This window comes from Globicephala melas, chromosome 16 (assembly GCF_963455315.2).
Source record: "Globicephala melas chromosome 16, mGloMel1.2, whole genome shotgun sequence".
Classification (NCBI taxonomy): Eukaryota; Metazoa; Chordata; class Mammalia; order Artiodactyla; family Delphinidae; genus Globicephala; species Globicephala melas.
In genome coordinates this window covers 59,133,837-59,157,484 of record NC_083329.1, presented here as the reverse complement: position 1 = coordinate 59,157,484, position 23,648 = coordinate 59,133,837, and the positions used below count along the sequence as shown (strand labels likewise).

The 23,648-nt window shown below is 36.3% G+C and overlaps 2 protein-coding genes across 4 annotated transcripts in view; one reads left to right on the top strand and one right to left on the bottom strand.

Annotated features, from left to right (window-relative positions):
• The window catches only part of FAM149B1 (family with sequence similarity 149 member B1), a 63,962-nt gene that overhangs the window by 22,033 nt on the left and 18,281 nt on the right, over positions 1–23,648 (top strand). For all 3 annotated transcript variants that reach the window (XM_030862583.2, XM_070043858.1, XM_060286235.2), the window contains 4 exons: positions 5,505–5,647; positions 6,432–6,548; positions 13,726–13,893; positions 17,493–17,680. In XM_030862583.2, coding sequence (XP_030718443.1) covers positions 5,505–5,647; positions 6,432–6,548; positions 13,726–13,893; positions 17,493–17,680 — 616 coding nt within the window. The remainder of the gene's footprint in view (positions 1–5,504; positions 5,648–6,431; positions 6,549–13,725; positions 13,894–17,492; positions 17,681–23,648) is intronic.
• ECD (ecdysoneless cell cycle regulator) overlaps positions 1–23,648 on the bottom strand; it is a 90,110-nt gene that overhangs the window by 48,206 nt on the left and 18,256 nt on the right. The window lies entirely within an intron of this gene.

The following is a 23,648-nucleotide window of genomic DNA, read 5'->3' as shown; positions in this document are numbered from 1 at the left end:
TTAAGAAACTAAAATAGACCAAATTAAATCCAAAGGAAGCAGAAGGAAGGAAATAAAATAATACAGATGAGAGTAGAAATTAATGAAACAGGAAACAGAAAAACAATAGAGAAACTCAATAAAGTCAAAGTTCTTTGAAGAGTCAACAAAATTGATAAGTCTTTAGCTACTTTGACCAAGAAAGAAGACGACATAAATGAACAAGATTAGAAATAAAAGTGAGGACATAACTGTTGACCTTACAGAAAGTAAAAGGACTAGGGAAATATAATAAGCAGCTTCATGTCAAGAAATTAGATAACTTAGATATAACAGGTAAATTTCTAGGAAGACACAATTACCAAACTGACTCAAAAAGACATTAATAATCCATACAGATATATATTAATTAAAGAAATTAAATAAGTAATTTAAAATCTTCCTACAAAGAAAAGCCCAGGCACAGATGGCTTTACTGGTAAATTCTACCAAATATTCAAAGAATAAATAATAACCATCTTTCATAAACCCTTTCAGAAAATAGAGGAAGAGACACTTCCCAACTCATTCAGTGAAGCTAATATTACCCTGATACCAAAGCCAGACAAAGACACCAGAAGAAAAGAATTCTGTATGTAAAAAATTCTCAGGAATTCACAAAATGAACAAACAGAACTGCTTAGCACCAATACATGAGTTTAACAAGGCCACAAGATACAAGGTCAGTATAAAAACGTCAACTGTATTTCTATATATGCTTAAATATTTAAAGAAGAAATAATACCAATCTTTCAGAAAAGAGGGAATGGTTCCTAAATCATCCTATGAGGCCATCCTATAACACCATAGTCAGACAAAGGCATCACATGAAGAGAAAACTACACATTAATATTCCTCTTGAAATTATACAAAAAACTTTAAATTATTAGCAAACCTAATTTAGCAACATAAAGGGATTATTTACCCTGAGTGGGATTTATCCACGAATGCACAGCTGGTTCAACATCAGAAAATTAAATTAATACATTATAGTAATGTGAAAAACTGACATGATTATCTCAATAGACACTTTGAAAAAGCATATGATAAAATCCAACACCCACTCATGATAAAAACTCTCACAAAACTAGAAAATAAAAGGGAACTTCATCAACCTGACAAAAGGCACCTAAAGCTAATAGTGTATGTAATGGGAAAAGACTGAATATTTTCCTCTTCAGATCAGAACAAGATAAAGATGTCCATTCTTGCCACCTTTATTCAGCATTGTATTGGAGGTTCTAGTCAGTGCAATAGACCAAAATAAGGAAGTAAAAGCCATCCACAGTGGAAAGGAATAAGTTAAACTATCTTCATTCACAGATGACATGATGTAGAAAATCCTAAAACTTTCCCTCCGCCCCCACCCCAACTCCATCTACTAGAACTAAGAAATGAGTTCAGGACGGTCACAGTATATCAGATCAATTTACAAAAATCAATTGTAAATGTGGTATATTTATGTAATGTAATATTATTCAGCTATAAAAAGGAAAGAAATACTAATACATGCTACACTATGGATGAACCTTGAAAACATGCTAAGTAAAAGAAGCCAGATACAAAAGGCCACATGTTACATGGTTTCATACATATGAAATATCCAGAGGAGCAAATCTATAGAGACAGAAAGTAGATCAGTAGTGGGCAGGGGCTGGGCAGAGAGAGGAATGGAGAGTGATGGCTAATGGAGCCAGGGTTTCTTTTGGGGTGAAAATGTTCTAGAATTAGATAGTTGTGATGGTTGCACAACTGTGCATATGCTACAAACCACTGGGAATACACTAAAACCACTAAATTTTACACTTTCAAAGGATGAATTTCATCGTATGGGAATTGTATCTAAATTTTTAAAACCTATTGTATTTCTACACATTAGTAATGTATAATCTGAAAGTGAAAATTAAAAATAAATTCAATTCACAAAGAACAAAAAATTGTTAGGGATAAACTTAATGAAAGGAGAACAAGACTTATACACTGAAAAATTTAAAACATTGCTGAGAAAAATGAAATATAAACAAATAAGAGACATTCCATGTTCATGGATTGGACGACTAAATACTGAGATGGCATTTCTCCCCAAATTGATCTATATATCCAATGCATTCCCTATTCAAATCCCATCAGGCTTTTTGTAGAAACTGATAAGCTGATCCATATTGACATGGAATTGCAAAAGACCCAGATTAGTCAAAACAATTTTGAAAAAGAAGACATGGACTTCCCTGGTGGTGCAGTGGTTAAGAATCCGCCTGCCAATGCAGGGGACACGGGTTCGAGCCCTGGTCTGGGAAGATCCCACATGCCACAGAGCAACTAAGCCCGTGCGCCACAACTACTGAGCCCACGAGCCACAACTACTGAAGCCCGCGTGCCTAGAGCCCATGCTCTGAAACGAGAAGCCACCACAATGAGAAGCCCGCGCACCACAATGAAGAGTAGCCCCCGCTCGCCACAACTAGAGAAAGCCTGCACACAGCAACAAAGACCCAACTCAGCCAAAAATAAATAATAAAGTAAATTAATTAATTTATAAAAGAAGACAGAGAACTTACTCTATCACATTTCAAACTTAATGGTACAGTAATCAAAACAGTATGGTAATGGCATAAGGATAGGCCTATAATTCAATGGCACAGAATAGAGAATCTAGAAATAAACTCATATTTATGGTCAATTGACTTTTAGTGATGACAATTCAACAGGGAAAGGATATTTTTTCCAATAAATGTTGCTGGGACAATTGGATATCCATATGCAAATTGGATGAATTCAGACCCTTACCTTACATCATACAGAAAACTTACTCAAATTAATTATAAATTTAAATGTAAGTGCAAAAACTGTCATTCTATTTTTTTTTAATTAATTTATTTATTTTTGGCTGCGTTGGGTCTTTGTTGCTGCGCATGGGCTTTCTTTTTTAGTTGCGGTGAGCAGGGGCTACTCTTCATTGCCGTGTGCGGGCCTCTCATTGAGGTGGCCTCTCATTGCGGTGGCCTCTCTCGTCACGGAGCACCGGCTCTAGGCGCGCGGGCTCTAGAGCGCAGGCTCAGTAGTTGTGGTGCAGGGGCCTAGCTGCTCTGCAGCACGTGGGATCTTCCCAAACGAGGGCTCGAACCCGTGTCCCCTGCATTGGCAGGCGGATTCCTAACCATTGCACCACCAGGGAAGCCCCTGTCATTCTTTTAGAAGAAAACGTATGAGAAAACCTGCAAGACTCTGGATTAGGCAACGAATTCATAGATATGACACGACAAAAGCACAAGCCTAAAAAAATGGATAAATTTGACTCCATCAAAATTAAAATCTTTTGTGCTCCCAAATACACTATCAAGAAAATGAAAGAACAAGGCACAGACTGGGAGAGAATATTTGCAATACATATATCTGACAAAGGTCTTGCATCCAAAACTTAAAACTCCATATGAAGGAGATAAATAGACCAGTTGAAAACAAATGAGCAAAAAGCTTGGACACTCTGTAAAAGAAAACATATGAATGGCCAAGTAGCATATAGAAAGATGCTCAATATCATTATCATCAAGGAAATGCAAATTTAAAACGGTCATGATACACACTCACTAAAATAGCTAAAACTAAAAAGACTGACCATACCTAGTATTAGCCAGGATGTGGAGCATATTTAATGCTCACACATTTCTTGTGGGAGTGCTAACCTGTACATTTATTCTGTGATATAGTTTTAGTAGTTTATTTTAACATTAAACATCCACTCATTATAAGACCAGTAATTCTACTGCTAGGTATTTATCTGAGAGAAATAAAAATATATGTCCAGAAAAAGATTTGTGCATGAATGTTCATATATTTACTCATAATAAAAAATATTGTAAATAATGCAAATGTCCCTCAACAGGAGAATGGATAAACAAATCGTGGCATATTCTTACAACGCAATACTATGTAGTGAATGTAATGTAATGAATACTAACACATGCAACAACATCGGTGAACCTCAAAAACATTCTGCTGAAAAACATTCCACCTCTCTCACTGAATCCGTCATCAAGTTTTGTGTATTTTATCCTCACAATGTATCTCATGTCTTTTTTTCTCCTTTTCTTTTTTCTTTTTAAAAATTGAGATATAGTTGACATATAACATTGTATTACTTTTAGGTATACAGAGTAATAATTTGATATATGTATATAATGCAAAACACAAAAAAGTACATCCTGCATGATCCTGGTTATATGAAGTTCTGTAACAGACAAAACTAATTTATAGTGCTATAAATCAGATCAATGGTTTCATGACATGGGGAACAGGAAACTTCAGTTGCACAGGGGTATGAGGGAACATTCTGGGGTATCAGAAATGTTCTTCTACATCTGGAAAACAATGGTGGTTACTTGGGTGAATACCTTTGTCAAATGTCATTGTGCTGTAGATACTTGAAATGTTATTGTATGTAAACTATTCCTCAATAAGGTTTATTAAACTTTCTAAATACTCAAAGAGTTAAGGGATAAGATAGCATCCATTAAAATTATTGGAGGTTTTAAAACAAAGCAGGTAGAGATTTTAATTTAAGAAAAGACAGATATGAAAATTCAGTTTAAAATCTTAGACATGAATAGCATTTGAAATATCTGAGTAGATAACTGGACATAACTACTATATGTAAACTGGACCTAGTGAAACAGAATAGTAGTGAATTGAATGAGAGAACTAAGAAAATCACCTAGGGGCTTCCCTGGTGGCGCAGTGGTTGAGAGTCCGCCTGCCGATGCAGGAGACATGGGTTTGTGCCTCGGTCTGGGAAGATCCCACATGCTGCGGAGCGGCTGGGCCTGTGAGCCATGGCCGCTGAGCCTGCACGTCCGGAGCCTGTGTTCCGCAATGGGAGAGGCTACAACAGTGAGAGGCCCGCGTACCGCAAAAAGAAAAAAAGGTGTAACTTTTCTTCCATCAGAATGTAAAAGGGAACATAAAAACAGATGAAGTAGAGAGTAAGCAGAGAATCAGATAACATGATCAGATTCACATTTTATAGCCATCCTTTTGGCTGCTGCAAAAGGATAAATTATAGGGCAAAGATTTAATGTAAACTGTCAGGTGAAAAATGCAGACTACAAAGTAATATATATATGGGATTGACTGTCTACCTTACGCTCTAAAAAGAATACTGGAACCAAGCAACTATAATAAAATTAACAATCATTATCTTTGAGTGGTAGAATTATTGGTAATTTTTATCTTTCTTTATACTTTTCTGGATATTTTTGATGAAGAAAATGTTACTTTAAAAACGTAGATATTTCCACAAATTTTCTTTAAATAGGAATAGGGAGGCCATCTGAATATTGTAAGATCCCAAAACTCACTAACTTAACTTTTCTTTCACACAAGTGGACTAAATATTGAAAATAAAACAGAATCTGATTGCTTTCAACCTTTATGATTATTAACAGAGATTGAAGCTCATCTAAATATTTTGGGGTGATAATTTCTTTTAGGAACTTGATCAAAATGCCACTGAAAAAGTCCACGCAATGTTCACAGCCATTGACGAGCTCTTGTATGAGCAGAAGTTGAGTGTACATATTAAAAGTCTACAAGAAGAGTGCCAACAGTGGACATGTAGCTTTCCTCACCTCAGGTATTGGAGCCCTTGTATATTCATGGCTAATACTAAAATTTGAAGAGCAGATTTCCAAGAAAGCTTGTATTCTGAAATCTCTATGGGCATAGATTTATATAAATGAGGCAATGTGGTATAAAGCCTCAGATGACAGAAAACTCATGTTGATGGAAGTTTCTCAGAGTTTTCATAACTACCTATATTGTCCTAATCAAGTAAAAACAACTTCTATACCAGTAACTGTGATCTGTGTACTATGGCTGTCCAAACAGCCTTGCTTTTGAACAAGAGGGTCAGAAAATGTATTTGATTACACTGTTGTCTATAAGTAAATTCTTATGCATGTATACTTGAAAGCAAACATAGGCTATTAGGAAGCTTTCCTTAGAAACCGCATTAGTGCACTTACTACACATACTTAAAATTTATAAAGCTTCATGTTCTTAAGAATATAATTCAGTTTTCACTAATTTGGCCTGGCTTTCACCCACTTTGGCAAATTTAATGAAGATTGCTATAGGGGATGGAGGGAAAATTACAAATGTTTGCCCAGTTCCCTTGGATTTTTTTCAGTGGGGTGGAAAAGCTTTATCCTTTCTATCTCCATTGTATAGGAGAGAGATATACCTTTAAAAAGGCTCTGGATTCACATTTCTCTCAAGAATCATTCTAAATCAGTAACGGACTAAGTATGTACTAGACTTCTATGTAGAGCCATCAAATTTGTTCCAAAAATACCTACATTTTGTATGTATGCCAGGTGAAGGTGCTTAATTATCTCTTTATGTTCTTCACTTTGAAGGATTCTGGGTAGGCAGATAATCACTCCAAGTGAAGGTTATGGACTGTATCCTAGATCCCCTTCTGCTGTTTCAGCTTCACATGAGGCAACAATGTCTCAAGAAAGAGATTCTACTATGTAAGTATTCTAATATGTAAGTACTTATGTATTCTAATGTGCAAGTATTATATTCTACTAGTTATACTAAGGGATTAAAATACTTCTTCCTATTTATTGGTATTTAGTAAAGCACAGCAAATTCTGTAAGATTGACCATAGTCTTTATGCATATTAGAATTTTGTTACTTAGTTTTTTGTTCAAAAGTAAGACATTCTCTAGGATTTAAGGGTTATTCAGATTCATATATATCTACGTCCATCTATAAATCTAGGCACTTCCCTCTTGGAATAAATGTGTAGATAGACTGGTTTAAAGAAATTCAGGGATCTAAGAAACAGACTTTAAAATTTTTTGAAAAAAATTCTGAAAAGTCATTTTCTTAAACATATAATACTAATTAAAACTTAATTTCTTTATAGAAGTTAAACTGGTATTAGTTTATCAGCTTAAAATGGGTAATTAGTACACTAGCTAAAATGGCTAATTCTTTAACACCTCAAACTCTTTATTTTTATTTTTACTTTTTAAAAATATTGGGAATTCCCTGGTGGTCCAGTGGATAAGACTCTGTGCTCCCAATACAGGGGGCCTGGGTTCAATCCCTGGTTGGGGAACTAGATCCTGCATGCATGCTGCAACTAAGAGTCCCCATGCTGCAACTAAGAAGCCCGCATGCCGCAACTAAAGATCCCATGTGCCACAACTAAGACCCAGCACAGCCAAATAAATAAATAAGTAAATAAATAAATTCCTTTACTTTTTCCTAAGACTGTAATTTTACTTATACTGATACCTTCTAAGAGTTGTAGTAATACTTTCTTTTGATGCCTTTTGGGGCTTGTAGTAATTTCATCAGACCACAAAGTAAAACATTATTGTCTTAGGCCAGTTAAGGTTATGAGATCTGGGTTATCAACTAACTGATTTTTGGTCAGAGAATGGGATTTGTTTACTTCTTTCAAAGTGATTTAAGCTCAAGCTTCTGGTCACTAGGCTGAGCTTTCTTTCTAAATTTAAACCTCATGTATTACATCAATAAGCCTTTTTAAGTTTACTCCTTTTATATAAAGGTCAGACTTTTACAAACTAATGTCTCCCACAGAAATGATGTATCCTTTAATTCTCACTGACCAAAATTACATAACTTATGTCCTGCTATTAAGATATATTTACCTGATCTATTAGTATAAACTTTATATATGCCTTATTATTTTATAACTATAAATAGCAGTTCCATTTAGAGATTCCAAAGAAATAAGGAACAAATCTGAGCAGTTAGCTCCTCCTTTTTTAGGACATCTGGCTAAATCATCATTCTGCAACTTAGTACAGGCAACCTTTCTTTCCTTTTTACTTGCTACCACCACTGCTGCTTGGTGCTTCTTATTTTTCGTTCTGCTTTTCTGGATTATTTGACTTACAGTTTTCAATAATTATCTTTCTTTACTATACAGATGAAACAATTACCTATCTATACTTTATATACAGAGATATTTAAATGAAACAAGTTATTCAGCTATATTAGCACGTCACTACTTATTGAAAATAATAACAAATTAAATATAATCCATATTTATTTTCCTATCACTACCACTTTGTCCATACTTGATACTTTCTATCTTGAGTACCATTAATGAACTCATTGCGTTTCAAAATATTTATATATTTTAATTAACCATAATTATTATTGATGCTCAAATTGTTACAACTTGGCCATGTCAAGCTAGTTCCTTTGTTTTTGTCTTGAATGTTTCCTTGTTTTCTGGTTACAATAGGATGCTCCAGGCCCATCCTGGAAAAAAATTGTTTCTTCCTTTAAGGCATGGTATCAGCTGAAATTCAAGGAAATCTGATTCCTTTGAGAGGCTACTAGTATTTGAGAACAAAATTTGGGTAGTGAGGGTATGTAAGTTGGTGATGCTGCTGCAATTCTGCCACTTTTTGTAATAAGTGGTGTGAAAAAATGTGTCAAGAATTCATTTTGATATTTTTCAGTTTAACAAATCAGTTTTCCATAAAATATGAGGTTGATCATCTACTTTCTACAAAAATAACATTTCAAATTATATCCATTCTTGCCCCTCCACATTACATCAGATTCTCCTTTTAAAGTTCAGCGTTAATCCTTTCTGTCCCCACTTAAAAATCTTCAATAGCTTCCCAGTGAATTTAAGATACAAATCTAAAATTATATCATAAGCTGGCCCCAGCCTACATCTCTACCTTTATCTTCTGTCACTCTCTCTCTCATTCATTCATCCTCCCACACTGGATTTCTTTCAAATCTCAAATGTACTAAACAAGGTATTCGGTCCAGCTTCCATTCTTGAGGAGTTCTTGGGCCAGAGGAGAGTAGTATAATAAACAACACAAAAATACAGTCTCTTCCTTTTTGTATCTCTAACACCTCGTACAATGCGTAGAACATGGTTAGCATCAACTTATTTTTTTTTTACTAAATCATATTTATATGAAAACAAACTCCATGAAAATGAATTAATTGATATTATGGTGGCAAAACAATGTTATCAATCAAGACAAATTAGTGTCTAGGTCAAAATGGAATTCCAGGAACTTTATAACAATAGAAGATGGTGGCAGCATAAGGAGAAAACACAGCCCAGAAAAGGACCATGAAGAAGATGAGTCTGAGGACATTTCCATTTGAAAAGAAACTATGCAGTCATCTGCTTCAAGTTAGCTTAAGGGGCTTACCTACCCTTACTTTAAATACATACCTCAACAAAAATTAACTATAATATCTAATAAGTTGCTAAAGTATATGACTATATGCAGAATTATAACCCTTAAAAAATCATTAAAGAATGGAGAGCTCAGAAATAAACCTCTGCGTATATGAGTAAATAATTTTCAGCAAGGGCGCCAAGACTACACAATGCGAAAGGACAGTCTCTTCAACAAATGGTGCTGGGGAAAGAATGCAAAAGAATGAAGTGGGACCCTTATACCATATACAGAAATTAACTCAAAATGGATTTTATAGACCTAAATGGAAGACCTAGAACTATTAAAACTCCTAGAATAAAACACAGGGGAAAAGCTTCAGGATATTGGATTTGGCAATGATTTATTGGATAGAACACCAAAAGCTTAGGCAACAAAAAGCAAAAACAGACAGATGGGACTACATCAAACTCTAAATTTTCTGTGCGTCAACAGAAACAATCATCAGAGTGAAAAGGCAACTTATGGCATGGGGGAGAATATTTGCAAATTGCATGTCTGATAAGGAGCTAGTATCTAGAATATATGAGGAACTTCTACAATTCAACAACAACAACAAAAATAACCCAATTAATAAATGGACAAAGGGGGGCTTCCCTGGTGGCACAGTGGTTAAGAATCTGCCTGCCAATGCAGGGGACACGTGCTGTGGAGCAACTAAGCCCGTGCGCCACAACTACTGAGCCTGCGCTCTAGAGCCAACGAGCCACAACTACTGAGCCTACATGCTACAACTACTGAGGCCCATGCGCCTAGAGCCTGTGTTCTGCAACAAGAGAAGCCACTGCAATGAGAAGCCCATGCACCGCCATGAAGAGTAGCCCTGGCTCGCCACAACTAGAGAAAGCCTGTGCACAGAACAAAGACCCAACGCAACCAAAAATAAATAAATAAAATACAATAAAAAGAAAATGTGGTATATACATACGATGGAATATTACAGAAGGAAATCCTGTCACATGCTACAATAGGGATGAACCTCAAAGATATTATGCTAAGTGAAATAAGCCCGTCACAAAAGGACAAATACAATATGATTCCAGCCATCTTTAGTATCTAAAGTAGTCAAATCATAGAAACAGAAAGTACAAGCGGAGTTGCCAAAGGGAGGGGAGGAAGGGGAAGGGGCAATGAGTGTTTAATGGATATCAGAGTTTCAGTTTTGCAATATAAGAAAGTTCAAGAGATCTGTTGAACAATAATGTGAACATACTTAACACTGTTGAACTGTATGGTTTTAAATGCTTATGATGGTGTATTTAATCTTATATTGTTCACCACAGTTTTTAAAATATCATTAAAGTGACATGGTATGGTTTCTCCTAAGCCCACCTCCCTCATGTCACTCATTACAAATTATAGCTTTTGCTTTCATTTTCTTTGATTTTTTTTTTTTTTACAACTGTCCTAAATGCAAGAGCCCAGTCAAGCTAATTACAAATCAGACTTTTTCAGACATAAAGAGCTTTCTGAAGCTCTCCAAAACCATGGAGATGTTCTCTTTCCGTTTTTCTACTGGTAGGGCCATCCACAATCATATTTCCTTTCCTAGTGTACTAAGTTATATTTTCTTCCTTTTGGCATCATGAGATCACAACTTCATGTAACTTTCCTCTATTTTGATCATCGCTAGAGGTCCACTGGAAGATAAGTTGGTCTGAAATGGAGTTGAGAGTGGTTAATTGTACTTTTCAGATCCTAGTCAGGAAGGAGAGAGCTCTTGGCCACTTGTTCCTCCTAGCCAACCTGGAGGGCCTTGCAGTGATCACCTCCATGAAGGCTGCAGAATTCTGCCTCCTAAGGCCTACACCTGAGGGCTGGCTCCAAATTAAACTCTTTGTTTAAATAAGAAACCCAGCAAAGTCATTTTATCCTCCATGCATGTGGGAGAAGAATAAAGTGGCAATGATTTCTTTCCGCTCACAAGAAAACAGATCTGAACTTAAATATTACTATCAGGGCAATACATTATTAGATAAGACCACTGTTATTTTTTTAGTAAGTAAGAGAATTACAAACATTTTAGAAGTTAAAGGTTATTTTCCAGACATGGTAATCTCTGAAGTCTGATGATTTAAAAGATCCCTTTGTTAGAAACAACATTTGCAAAGACAGCTTTATGATGTAGAATACTATCTGTTCTTTGCTGCAGCTTTAGGGGAAATGGGAACACTTTTCCTTCTCATCTAACTGAAAATTTTTTTAACTGACAAAAAGGCCTATACTTTGTTAGAAAAGCCTATTTTTTTTTCAGAGCAAGTAATTCCATTAGTTACCACTGACTAAAAAATGATTGGTTAGTAATACAAATGGAACGATACAGTAGCACAATAACATAAGGAATGCTGGGAGTGCAGTGTTTGACATGGGTTTGACAGCTTTTAATTTTGTCATGTTGTCATGTTGAAAAAAAATACTAACACCACTGTTTTATAAAAGAAATGACATATTAACACAAAAAAGCATGTCTCAAAATAAGGACAGTCCTTTTCAAGAAAGGGCATTTTGTAGTCTTACTGAGCATTGTTCTTATTTTGCTCATTTTGATGTGGATCCGTAAAAATTTTGTCATGGATTGCCATAAATCTGTTGACTAGATTTTGGGTATCACTGTTTAGAATTTCAGAACAGAGACTTAAAAAACCTAAAGTCTCAAGTTTAGAGACTTTTATAAACGATAATACCAGTTGGTTTTGATATATTTGTTCTTCAAACTGTTTTCCCATCTCTTATTGTCTCTCTGTCCCCCATGCCTCCTGCCATGGTCCAGGCTCTCATCAGCTTACCAGCTCTTGTTTCATCTTTTGCACTAGCCTCCTAACCACATTATCCTCTTCATCACCACCATAGTCATCTTTTAAAGCAAGGATGCTGTCATTCCCCTTCTTAAAAACTTCAATGCCATTGCTATCAATTAGCCAAAGTTAACAAAGTACTTCACAGTCTGGCCTAATACCCTTCCAACCACTTCCTATGAACAATACACCTTATTTAACGGCTTACATAACAGAGAAATTTCTCTTTTAAAAGAAGTCTGGAGGAAGGGTATCTAAAGATAGTACAGTGGTAGTATGGTGTTTTCAGGGTCCTAGACTCATTTCATCTTTCTGCTACATTGTGCTAGCCCAGGATACTTTTCCTGAGTTTTGGGGTTTTTCTTGGTGGTCCAAGACAGCTGATAGAGTTCCAAACATGACATTCACTTTCCAGGTAGCAGGAAGCAGGAAAGGCATAAGGGCAAAAGGGCACCCCTTAAAGCTAACCCAGTTCTCTTTAAACAGCCTCCCCAGAGTCCCACATAACAATTCTGCTCATATCTCATTGGTCACATCTGGCTGCAAGGTGGTGGGAAATGTCATCTTTGAGGTGCGTGTATTGCTCTCCTGAATTAAATTGGCATGATGTATTAGGAGAGGCAGGGAGAATCGATATTGGGGGCACCTAGCGTTCTCTGCCACATATGTATAGAGTTTTTTGAAATTACTGTACATATTTTATAATCTTTTTATAATTACCATTTTATTATGGGAATCTTCCATTTTGTCCCCCAACATTAATTTAGTAACCTCATAGAATTCCACTGCATGAATATACCATTATTTAAACAACCAATCCCCTATCCTATATTTTGAAACAGTTGGGCCAGTTTTGAATTTTAGCAATTATAAGCAGTTCTGTGATGACAATTTTTATAGCTAAATCTTATAGGTCATATCCTCGAAGGAAATCCCCTACAAATGAAACCACTGAATCAAAGTGTATTTCTGTTTTAAGGTTTCTAATGCATATTTCCAAAATGTCTTCCAAAAAGATTTTCCCACTAGCCTTGCTGAAAAGTGCCATAGGTTTATTCTTTTTTCATTGTTTAAAAAATACTTAAGGTACAAAAAGGTATAAAGAATAACACAAAGCATACATTGGTTATATTTAATATTTGGTTAAACTGAGAGCCATTTAAAAAATTGTACTGCTCAGATTTGACTGACTTTCTCCAAAGTAAACCTGCTGAAGTGAAGGCGTCATCATATATTCGTTGAATACCTGGGTAGGATGAGAAATTTAAATAGAAGTAAGGGAAGATACTTGCCCTTTAGGAGTATACATTTTGAACAATGACGGAGTTATTGAAATAAGCATATAACCTCCTGAGGTACTTTAAAGAGCTAATTATGAATGTAAATATTATTAGATTTTAAAAAATATTTTATAGCCATAGCTGTTGCATCTGAAAAGATAGCAAGCAGTATTCAATAGTGCATAATATACCTAAGCAGAGTGGGTCTATGGCTAGTATTTATTTATTCCTGTTCTGAGAAATAACAGGTATTAAGGTTTAGAGTAGCCCAGGAAGGTGTCACTAGGGCAAGGGACCTTGAGCTGAAACTTGTGCGAATGAGTTCCTTTGAGAACTGTTTATGTTGAACATAATTAATATTTTTCCTCTTCCAGATTTGGTATTAGGGGAAAGAAGTTACATTTTTCATCTTCATATGCTCCTAAAGCATCTTCCATTGCCAGATCCCCTAGCTTGTGTTCTATGGAAAGAGAAGAGGAAGACTGTATAATCTTCTCGGAAGGAATAATAGAGGAATACCTAGCATTCGACCACACAGATATGTGAGTATTATGTCTTTTAAACTTTTTACTCCCCTGCTATTTTGTTGTTAATATCTATTTTTTCTAAAGTATACTACCAATACTACCTATAATTAAGTTGATGTCTGTTTATTTCTTTTCTATTAGTTCTCAGTTATCCAGTGTCATGTACTTAGTTGATATAAATTCCTATTGCTTTCATATACCAGTCTTCCTTGTATATTTTCTTCCTACACACGCCATTTGCCTCTTCCTGAGATTAAACATTTTTTAAATGAATTTTTTTCTCCACATAATTTGATTTTCCTCTTTGTAAAGTATCACCAGTAACTCATGAAAACTTTATTCATCTGATTCTAAATCCAGTGCTCTCCTCACTATTCCATGCTACTTTTCTGATATATTAAACTCTTAAATTATTCCTCTAAGCCTTTAAAAGCTCAGAATTGATAGTCACAGTAGTACATCTAGAAGTGAGAATTTCATTTTAGGCTGTGAGGCTGTGGTTAGGTCTAGTTAGTGTCACATGATTCTGGACTTCTTCCCATATTTCCTACTGTGCCATGTTTACTACATGCTCAAGGTACACAGTCCTAGGGTCAGGTAAACACAACCCAGATTTCCAAACATAACACCGTTGAGCTAGCTCATTGTTCCAAGGGAATCATAAGTATGCTGTTTTGGTTTTGCAGAGATTGCCCCCTTCCCTTTCACTTCATCTGGCCTGAGTCAAATTATTCATATTTTCTCTTCCTTTTTCCTCAAAGGTCTTTTCCCTTCATTTTAGCTTATAAAAAATACAGTAGATTTAACTAATTTAAAATGTGATGTTCATGGCTCATAGGTGTCCCTGGGGCATCTCTTCCCCTTTCCTGATAGTAAACTGAAATGAATTTTCAGGTAAAATGGAAGATTTTTAGAAAGGCAGTCTTCTCTTTAGAGATATCACTGAGATATTGAGATGTGATGAATGAAAGCATGTAAGTTTGGAAGAAAATGAGATATGAAAGATTTTTTTTAAAATAACTTGGGAATAGGGAAGGTCTTTCTAACCATAGCACAAAATCTACAAGTCATTTAAGAAATTCTTTAAAAAACTACATAAAATAGTATTTCTGCATAGAAAAAATTCATAGAGTCAAAAGACAAATGACAAACTGGCAAAAATATTTGCAGTTCATGCATAGACCGAGGCTTAATTTCCTTAATATGTATATCAGTAAGGAAAAGATTAAAGATGAAACAAAGAACATGAATAGTTCACATTATAAGAAGATGGATTTTAAATATATGAAATGGAATTCATTCACAATTAGAGATACAAATTAAAACTATAATGAGTATTCTTTTACATGTCAGACTATCAAAGAACAAAAGATAAAGGAGGTTAATAATTCCTTGAATGAGAAAAGAGGCATATTCTTTCACTACTGGAGAATTATACCACCTATTTATTTATTTATTTATTTACTTAGGTTTATCAAAAATTTATTCTTCTTTATTGTCAGCACGTTCCATGGTATGGATGTACCACAGTTTGTGCACCTGTGGAAGGACACCTGGGCTATTTCTAGCTTTTGGCTATTATTAATAAAGCTGCTATGAACATTCACGCACAGATTTTTATATGAACAAAAATTTTTATGTCTCTGGGATAAATGCCCGAGAGTATACTTTCTGGATCCTATGTATACCACCTCTTTAAATTGAAATGCACATACCCTTTGACTCAATAATTCTATTTATAGGAATTTATCCTACAGATATAATATCCATGTAGCCAAAGAAGTACATACATATTGTTCCCAACTTAAGATGAGTTGACTTATGATTCCTTGATTTTGCGATGGTACAAAAGTGATACATATTCAGTAGCAACTGTACTTTGAATTTTGATTTTTTTTCCCTTGGCTGGCGATATGCAGTATGATACTCTCTCGGGATGCTGGGCAGCGGCAGCAAGCTGTGGCTCCCAGTCAGCCACACAATCATGAGGGTAAACAACCAATATACTTAAAACCATACAACCATTGCTTTTCGCTTTCAGTAGAGTATACAATAAATTACATGAGATATTCAACACTTTATTATAAAATAGTTTTTGCGTTAGATAATTTTGCTTAGCTGTAGGCTAATGTAAGTGTTATGAGCACATTTAAGGTGGGCTACGCTAAGCTATAATGTTCAATAGGTTAGGCCTATTAAATGCATTCTTGACATGATATTTTCATAAGTTCATTGGGCTGTAACCCAATATGTAAGTTGAGGAATATCTGTAGAAGGGTATTAATTGCAGTATTGATTATAAAAGCAAAGGTTAGTTGATCAATAACTGTCTAGTTAGATATATTATGGTATATCCAATGGAATACTCTGCAGTTATTTTTGTTTGTTTGTTTGTTGCAGTTATTTTTAAAAAGAGGCAGATTTATATACATTGATAGGGATCATGGACAAGATACACTGACAGAAGAGTGAGGTGCAGTACAGTGTATAATGTAACTATCTCTCTGGACCTACGTGTTTGCTTCTGAGAATGGGGACTGGGGGACAGAGATGTAGGAGACTTATTTTTCACTACATACATATATTTCCTTCTATACAATATGAATTTTTATCATATGACTATGTTATCTCCTCTAAAAAGAAATATAAATTGAAATACATTTAATGCTAATCAGCCTCCTCTGCCACTTAATGCCAGGCTAGCTCTTCCTTGGGAAAGGAGAAGCAAAGGGAGTCTGGCTGCCCTGCTTAAATCTCTTAGCATCCTTCTTACCTGCCTACAGTTTCCTATTTCATTCTTGAGCACTTTGTTGCCCCAGGAGTAACTTTCACTGTAAAGGTACTTCTCTCCACCCAAGCCAGTCCCAGAATTTGCTTTGTCTTAGTTTATAATACATCTGTCATAGATAAGCACATCCATCAGCCAAATTTTCTTCCCCCAGAAATCTGGGGCTACTGGCACTCATTGCCAGAGAAGAGACAGACTTGCCTAACTGGAAGTTTCTGGATTATAGATACACAGTCTCCAGAAGAGTCTCAGAGTAGTTTCCTGTGCTGTTGGGCTTCCCTCTTTTTCCTTTACAGCCAATTACCAAATGTTTATTTGGATTAGTAAAAGTATACTAATTTTAATAATCTATGTGGACTACTTCCCTAATGAATCATTGCCTCAAATAATTATGCAGCATAATCACAGTTATATGCGCATCGTTAAATGTGTCAAGTTAATATTAATCTAAATGTTACCCAGTTACAACAAAAAGAGTATTTTTGTGTGCTTAATTGTCATAGGTTGCTTGTTGATCAATTTTAAATGCCCATCTATTTAAAGCTTAAAAAAGTACAATGATTCTGTCTTCTTTTTCTTGTTCTATTTTTTTGGCAGAGTAGGGGGGTGGGGTGGGATGGATGTAAAAAGGGAAATGCAGAGTCTCCTCTGTTGAAAACTCCCTTAGTTCACAAGCCTATTTAATACCTGTGCTATATATGCGGGGAGGAAGGGGGGGGTGGTGGCGGGGAGGAGCATAAATCACACTCCTAAGCAGCCAAAAGACAGTGGTGAACACCCAGTGAAGAATAACCATGAAGTCTTTCCTTCTTGCTTCTGTTAACAGGGAAGAGGGGTTTCATGGAAAGAAATCAGAAGCAGCTACAGAGAAACAGAAATTAGGGTACCCACCTATTGCTCCATTTTACTGCATGAAAGAGGATGTCCTTGCTTATGTGTTTGACGATGTGTGGAGCAAGGTCCTAAGCTGTATGGAGCAGCTGACACGTAGTCACTGGGAGGGATTTGCTTCTGGTAAGGCTCTTTGTGAAAACAATATAAAAAAATAATTGTTTATGCTTTCCAAACCGTAACCAGTCTATTAAATTATATGTTCATTAGTACTAAAGAATCATATTTGTATTTCTCATAGAAACTAACAGATATTTGGAAAGTATCTGGGAATGAGTGCATAAGTAACAAGGCCTACTCTATGATGACTAGATAGAGATTGTGCTTTCTCTTTGAATATAATTATTTGTGAGAAAAAACATGTGCAAATACATTTAAAAAACTGCTTTATTGAAGAATTGATATACAATAAACCAATCATATTTCAAGTATATTATCTGATAAATTGACCTATGTATACAGCCATGAAACCATGAGACAATCAATACAGTGAATATATCCATTACCCTCAAAGTTAATAACCTTGTAATCCCTCCCTCCTGCCCCTACCTGACCCACCATCCCCAAATGACAAGTTATCTGCTTAAATGGTATCATGTAGTATTTACTCTTCTTTTGTCGGCTTCTTTCCCTCAGTGTGATCATTTTGACAGTCATCCATGTCACTGTGTGTGTCAGTAATTTATTCCTTTTATTGTTGAGTTGTATTCCATTGTTCCACAACTTGTTTATCCATTTATCTGTTGATGGACATTTGGATTGTTTTCATTTTTGGACTATTAATGCTGTTATGAACACTAATGTACAAGAATTTTGACACATATTTCCTTTTCTCTTGGGTAGATTTCTTCAAGTGAAATCGTTGAATTATATGGTTAAATGTATATTTAACTTCTTAAGAACTGTCTGTATTGATTTTCTATGTTGCACAAAAATTATCACAAACTTAGCAGCTTCAAACAACACACATTTATTATCTCACAGACTTGTGGGTCAGAAGTCCAGGAACAGCCAGCTAGTCATTTACTTAAGATCACACAAGGTTGCAATCAAGGTGTTGGCTAAGGCTGGGTTCTCATGTAGAGGCTCAACTAGGAAAGGATCCACTTCCCCTTTTGTGTGTTTTTGGAAGCATCCAGTTTCTTGTAGCTGTAGCAGTCATGGCAGCTTATTTCTCCAAAGCCAGCAAGAAAGACTGAGAGCTAATCTGCTAGCAAGACAGAAACTTATATAACATAATCATGGGGGTGACATCCCATCACTTTTACCATCATCTTTTGATCTGAAGCAAGTCACAGGTCCTGCCCATGCTCAAAGGGAGGGGTTTAAACGAAGGTGTGAACATCAACAGCTGAGAATCATGGTGGGGGGTGGGGGGTGCACCTTGGAATTTGTCCACTAGTCTTCCCACTGGCCCTTAGTGATTCATGTGCTCCCACAGGCAAAGTACATTCAACTCCCTTCAAAGGTTTCCAAGAGAATCATCTATTACAGCATCAGCTCCAAAGACTTTGAATCAGGTCCTGGTATGAATGAAGTTCCTGGATGTAATACAGGAAGTGAAATTACTGGGGCACAATTCCTTTCCATCTATAAACCTATGAAACTAAAGCTTATATACACAGGTATATAAACATCTAACTATATAATCCAGCCATTCTACTCCTAGAGACAAGTTATTTGACCCCAACACACCCAACATACAATAGTGGGCCAGGAAAAAGATAACCATTATAGACACTCCAGTTAAAAGGCTGGGGTCAGGGAGGTGAGAGTAAAAAAGGGTCCACAGCAATTCTGAAATCCAGCTGTGAAAATACTGGGAGTTCCTTCATTAAGTTTTAATTAAGGCCTGGAAATAATCCTCTCAGCTTTCTGCTCTACCCTCTGAGCTCTTGGTTTTGACCTCTGAGTCATCCTTCCTTTTTCATGAAACATAGCACATGTTTGTAGCTAAGTAATTTTATTAGGCTGCTTCCTGCCAGTAGAATTTTGGGGGTCTGATAGCCTTCCTTTATTTAGAATCTTTTGCCATCTAGAGAGATTGAGAATTTTCAAAATCATCAAGTCCTGGTTTCTTTATGTTTAATAGTTTTTCCCTCAATTTATCTCTCTCATCTCGTGTTTGATTATAAGCAGCAAGAAAAAAATCAGGCCTCACCTTCAACACTTTGACTGGAAATCTCCTTAGCTATACAACCAAGATCATCACTTAAAAGTTCTGCTTTCCATGTGACCACAGGAGACCATTTCACTAAGCTCTCTGCCACAAAATAACAAGCATCTCCCTACTTCCAGTTTCTAATAACATGTTCCTCATTTCCTTCTGAGCCCTCCCCTACAGCTTCCTCCAAATCCAGATTCCTACTAAGTCTGTTCAAGGTAATTTATGTCTTCTCTATCATGCTTCTCAAAGTTCTTCTAGCTTCTACCCATGAACAATCAAAAATGAAATTAAGGAAACAACTCATTTATAATAGCATCAAAAAGAATAAAATACTTAGGAATAAACTGAACCAAGGAAGTGTAAGACTTGTATGCTGAATACTACAAAATATTATTGAAAGAAAATAGAGAAGACCTAAAGAAATAGAAAGACACCCTCTGTTTATGGATTGGAAGACTAAATATCGTTAAGATGGCAATACTCCCTAAATACATCTACAGATTGAGTATAACCTTATCATAATTCTAACTGCCTTTTTTGTAGAAATGATCCTGAAATTCATACAGAAATGCAAGGTATCCTGAATATCCAAAACAATATTGAAAAAGAACAAATTTGGAGGATTCATACTTCTTGGTTTTAAAACATAATACAAAGCTACAGTAATCAAAACAGTGTGGTACTGGCATAAGAACACATACTGATCCAAGGAATAGAATCAAAAGTCCAGAAATAAATCCACACATCTATGGCCAACTGATTTTCAACAGGGGTGCCAAGACCATTCAATGGGGGAAGAATAGTCTCTTTAAGAAATGGTACTGGCAGGGAATATAGCCAATATTTTATAATAACTATAAATGGGGTATAACCTTTTAAAATTGTGAATCACTATGTTGTACAACTGAAACTTACAGAATATTGTAAATCAACTATATGTCAATCAAAAACAAATTCAGATAGGAAAAAAAAAAGAAATTGTGCTGGCACAACTGGATAGCCACATGGTAAAGAATGAAGTTAGACTCTTACTTCACACCATATACAAAATATCAACTTGAAGTGGATTGAAGGTACACATTTAAGAGCTAAAACTATAAAACTTAGAAGAAAACATTGGAGTAAATCTTCATGAGCTTGGATTTGGCAGTGGATTCTGATATATGACACCAAGACCACAAACAACAAAAGAAAAAATAAATAAACTGGACTCCATCAAAATAAAAAACTTTAGGGTGTATCAAAGGACATTATCAAGAAACTGAAAAGACCGCCTACAGAATGGGAGGAAGTGTACGTAAACCATACACCTGATAAGAATCTAGTACTCACAGTCTATAAAGATCTACAACTCAAAAACAAAAGAAAAAACAACCCAATTTAAAAATGGGAAAATAGGGCTTCCCTGGTGGCACAGTTAAGGATCCGCCTACCAAAGCAGGGGACATGGGTTCGAGCCCCAGTCCAGGAAGATCCCAGATACCGCAGAGCAACTAAACCCATGCGCCACAACAGCCTGTGCTCTAGAGCCCACGAGCCACAGCTACTGAAGCCCACATGCCTAGAGCCCATGCTCTGCAACAAGAGAAGCCACCACAATGAGAAGCCCACACACCACAACAAAGAGTAGCCCCCACTTGTCGCAACTAGAGAAAGCCTGTGCGCAGCAACGAAGACCCAATGCAGCCAAAAATAAATAAATAAATTTATTTTTTTAAAAATGGGCAAATAACTCAAACAGACATTTCTCCAAAGAAGATATACAAATAGCCAATAAGCACATGAAAAGATGTTCAACATCATTATTCATTAGGGAAATCAAATCAAAACCAAAACCACAATGAGACACCACTTCAAACCCACTAGGATGGCTGTTATTTTTTTAAAAAAAAGAAAAGGACAATAACAACTGTTCATGAGGTTGTGAAACTGGAACCCTCATAAATTGCTGGTGGGAATGTAAAGTGGTACAGCCACTGTGGAAACAGTTTGGCAGTTCCTCAAAAAGTTAAACATAAAATTACCATATGACCTAGCAATTCCACTCAAAGTTATATAATCAAGAGAAATGAAATATATCCACACAAAACCCTGGCATGAATGTTCATAGCAGCATTAGTCATAATAGTCAAAAAGTGGAACCAGGACTTCCCTGGTGGCGCAGTGGTTAAGAATCTGCCTGCCAATGCAGGGGACACGGATTTGAGCCCTGGTCTGGGAAGATCCCACGTGCTGCAGAGCAACTAAGCCCAGGCACCACAACTACTGAGCCTGAGCCTTAGAGCCTGCAAGCCACAACTACTGAGGCCGCATGCCACAACTACTGAAGCCCATGTACCTAGAGCCTGTGCTCCATGACAAGAGAAGCCACCGCAATGAGAAGCCTGCGCACTGCAACGAAGAGTAGCCCTGCTCGCCACAACTAGAGAAAGCCCACTCACAGCAATGAAGACCCAATGCAGCCAAAAATAAATAAGTAAAAAAATTTATTTTTTAAAAAAAGTGGAACCAACCTAGACATCCATCAACTGATGAACGGATAAACAAAATTTGGTATTCAAAACAAAATTTGGTATATCCATGTGTTATGGACTGAATTGTGTCCCCCTCAAAATCCATATGTGGAAGCCCTAACCCCCAATGTGACTAGGTTTGGAAATAGGGCCTTTAGGGAGGTAATTAATGTTAATTGAGTCAGAAGGGTGGGACCCTAATCCTATAGGGTTGGTATCCTTGTAAGAAGAGGAAGAGACATCACAGCTCTCTATTTCTGTGTGTGTAAAGAGAAGAAGTCAGGCAAGGACAGAGGGAAAAGGCAGCTGCATAGGAGCCAGGAAGAGAGATCACACTATAAACCAACCCTGACAGCACCTTGATCATGGACTTCCAGCCTCCAGAACTGTGAGAAAATAGATTTCTGTTATTTAAGCCATCCAGTCTGTCATATTTTATGGCAGCTTGAGTAACTAATACATCATGCAATGGAGTATTATTCATATATTAGAAGGAATTAAGGGACTTCCCTGGTGGCACAGTGGTTAAGAATCTGCCTGCCAATGCAGGGGACATGGGTTCGATCCCTGGTCTGGGAAGATCCCACATGCCACGGAGCAACTAAGCCCCTGCGCCACAACTACTGAGCCTGCGCTCTAGAGCCCTTGAGCCACAGCTACTGAAGCCCACATGCCACAACTACTGAAGCCCATGTGCCTAGAGCCCGTGCTCTGCAACACGAAGCCACCGCAATGAGAAGCCTGCTCACCACAACTAGAGAAAGGCCGCGCACAGCAACGAAGACCCAACGCAGCCAAAAATAAATAAATTATTTTTTAAAGAAAGGAATTAAGTAATGAAGCATCTTAAAACATGGGTGAACCTTGAAAATATTACGTTAAACGAAAGAAGACATACATAAAGGGCCACATATTGTATGATTCCATTAAGGTGAAATTTCCAGAACAGGCAGGTCCATAGAGAAAGTAGTTTAATGATTGCCAGGGGATGGAGGAAGAGGTGCATTGGGAGGTATGGGGTTTCTTTTTGGAGTGATGGAAATTTTCTGAAATTAGATAGTGGTGGTGGTTACAGAAAATCATGAATATACTAAAAACCACTTAATTGTATACTGTAAAATGGTTAAAAATGGTGACTCATGTTATGCAAATTTTATCTCATTAAAAAATTTTTTTTTAATTCTTGCAACCTGAGAGATGTCCTCTAAAACTTTTTGTATGTGAGTCTGTTGGTGAGAAATGCTTTCTTTTGATATATGAAAATTTCCTTATTTTTCTTTCATTTCTGCAAGATAGTTGTGTGGTGTACTGAATTTTAGGTGGACACTTTTTCTCTTGGTACCTTTTTTTTTTTAACATTCAGTGTATCTCATTTATTTTTTAAAAAAATTTTTATCATATTGGAGTATAG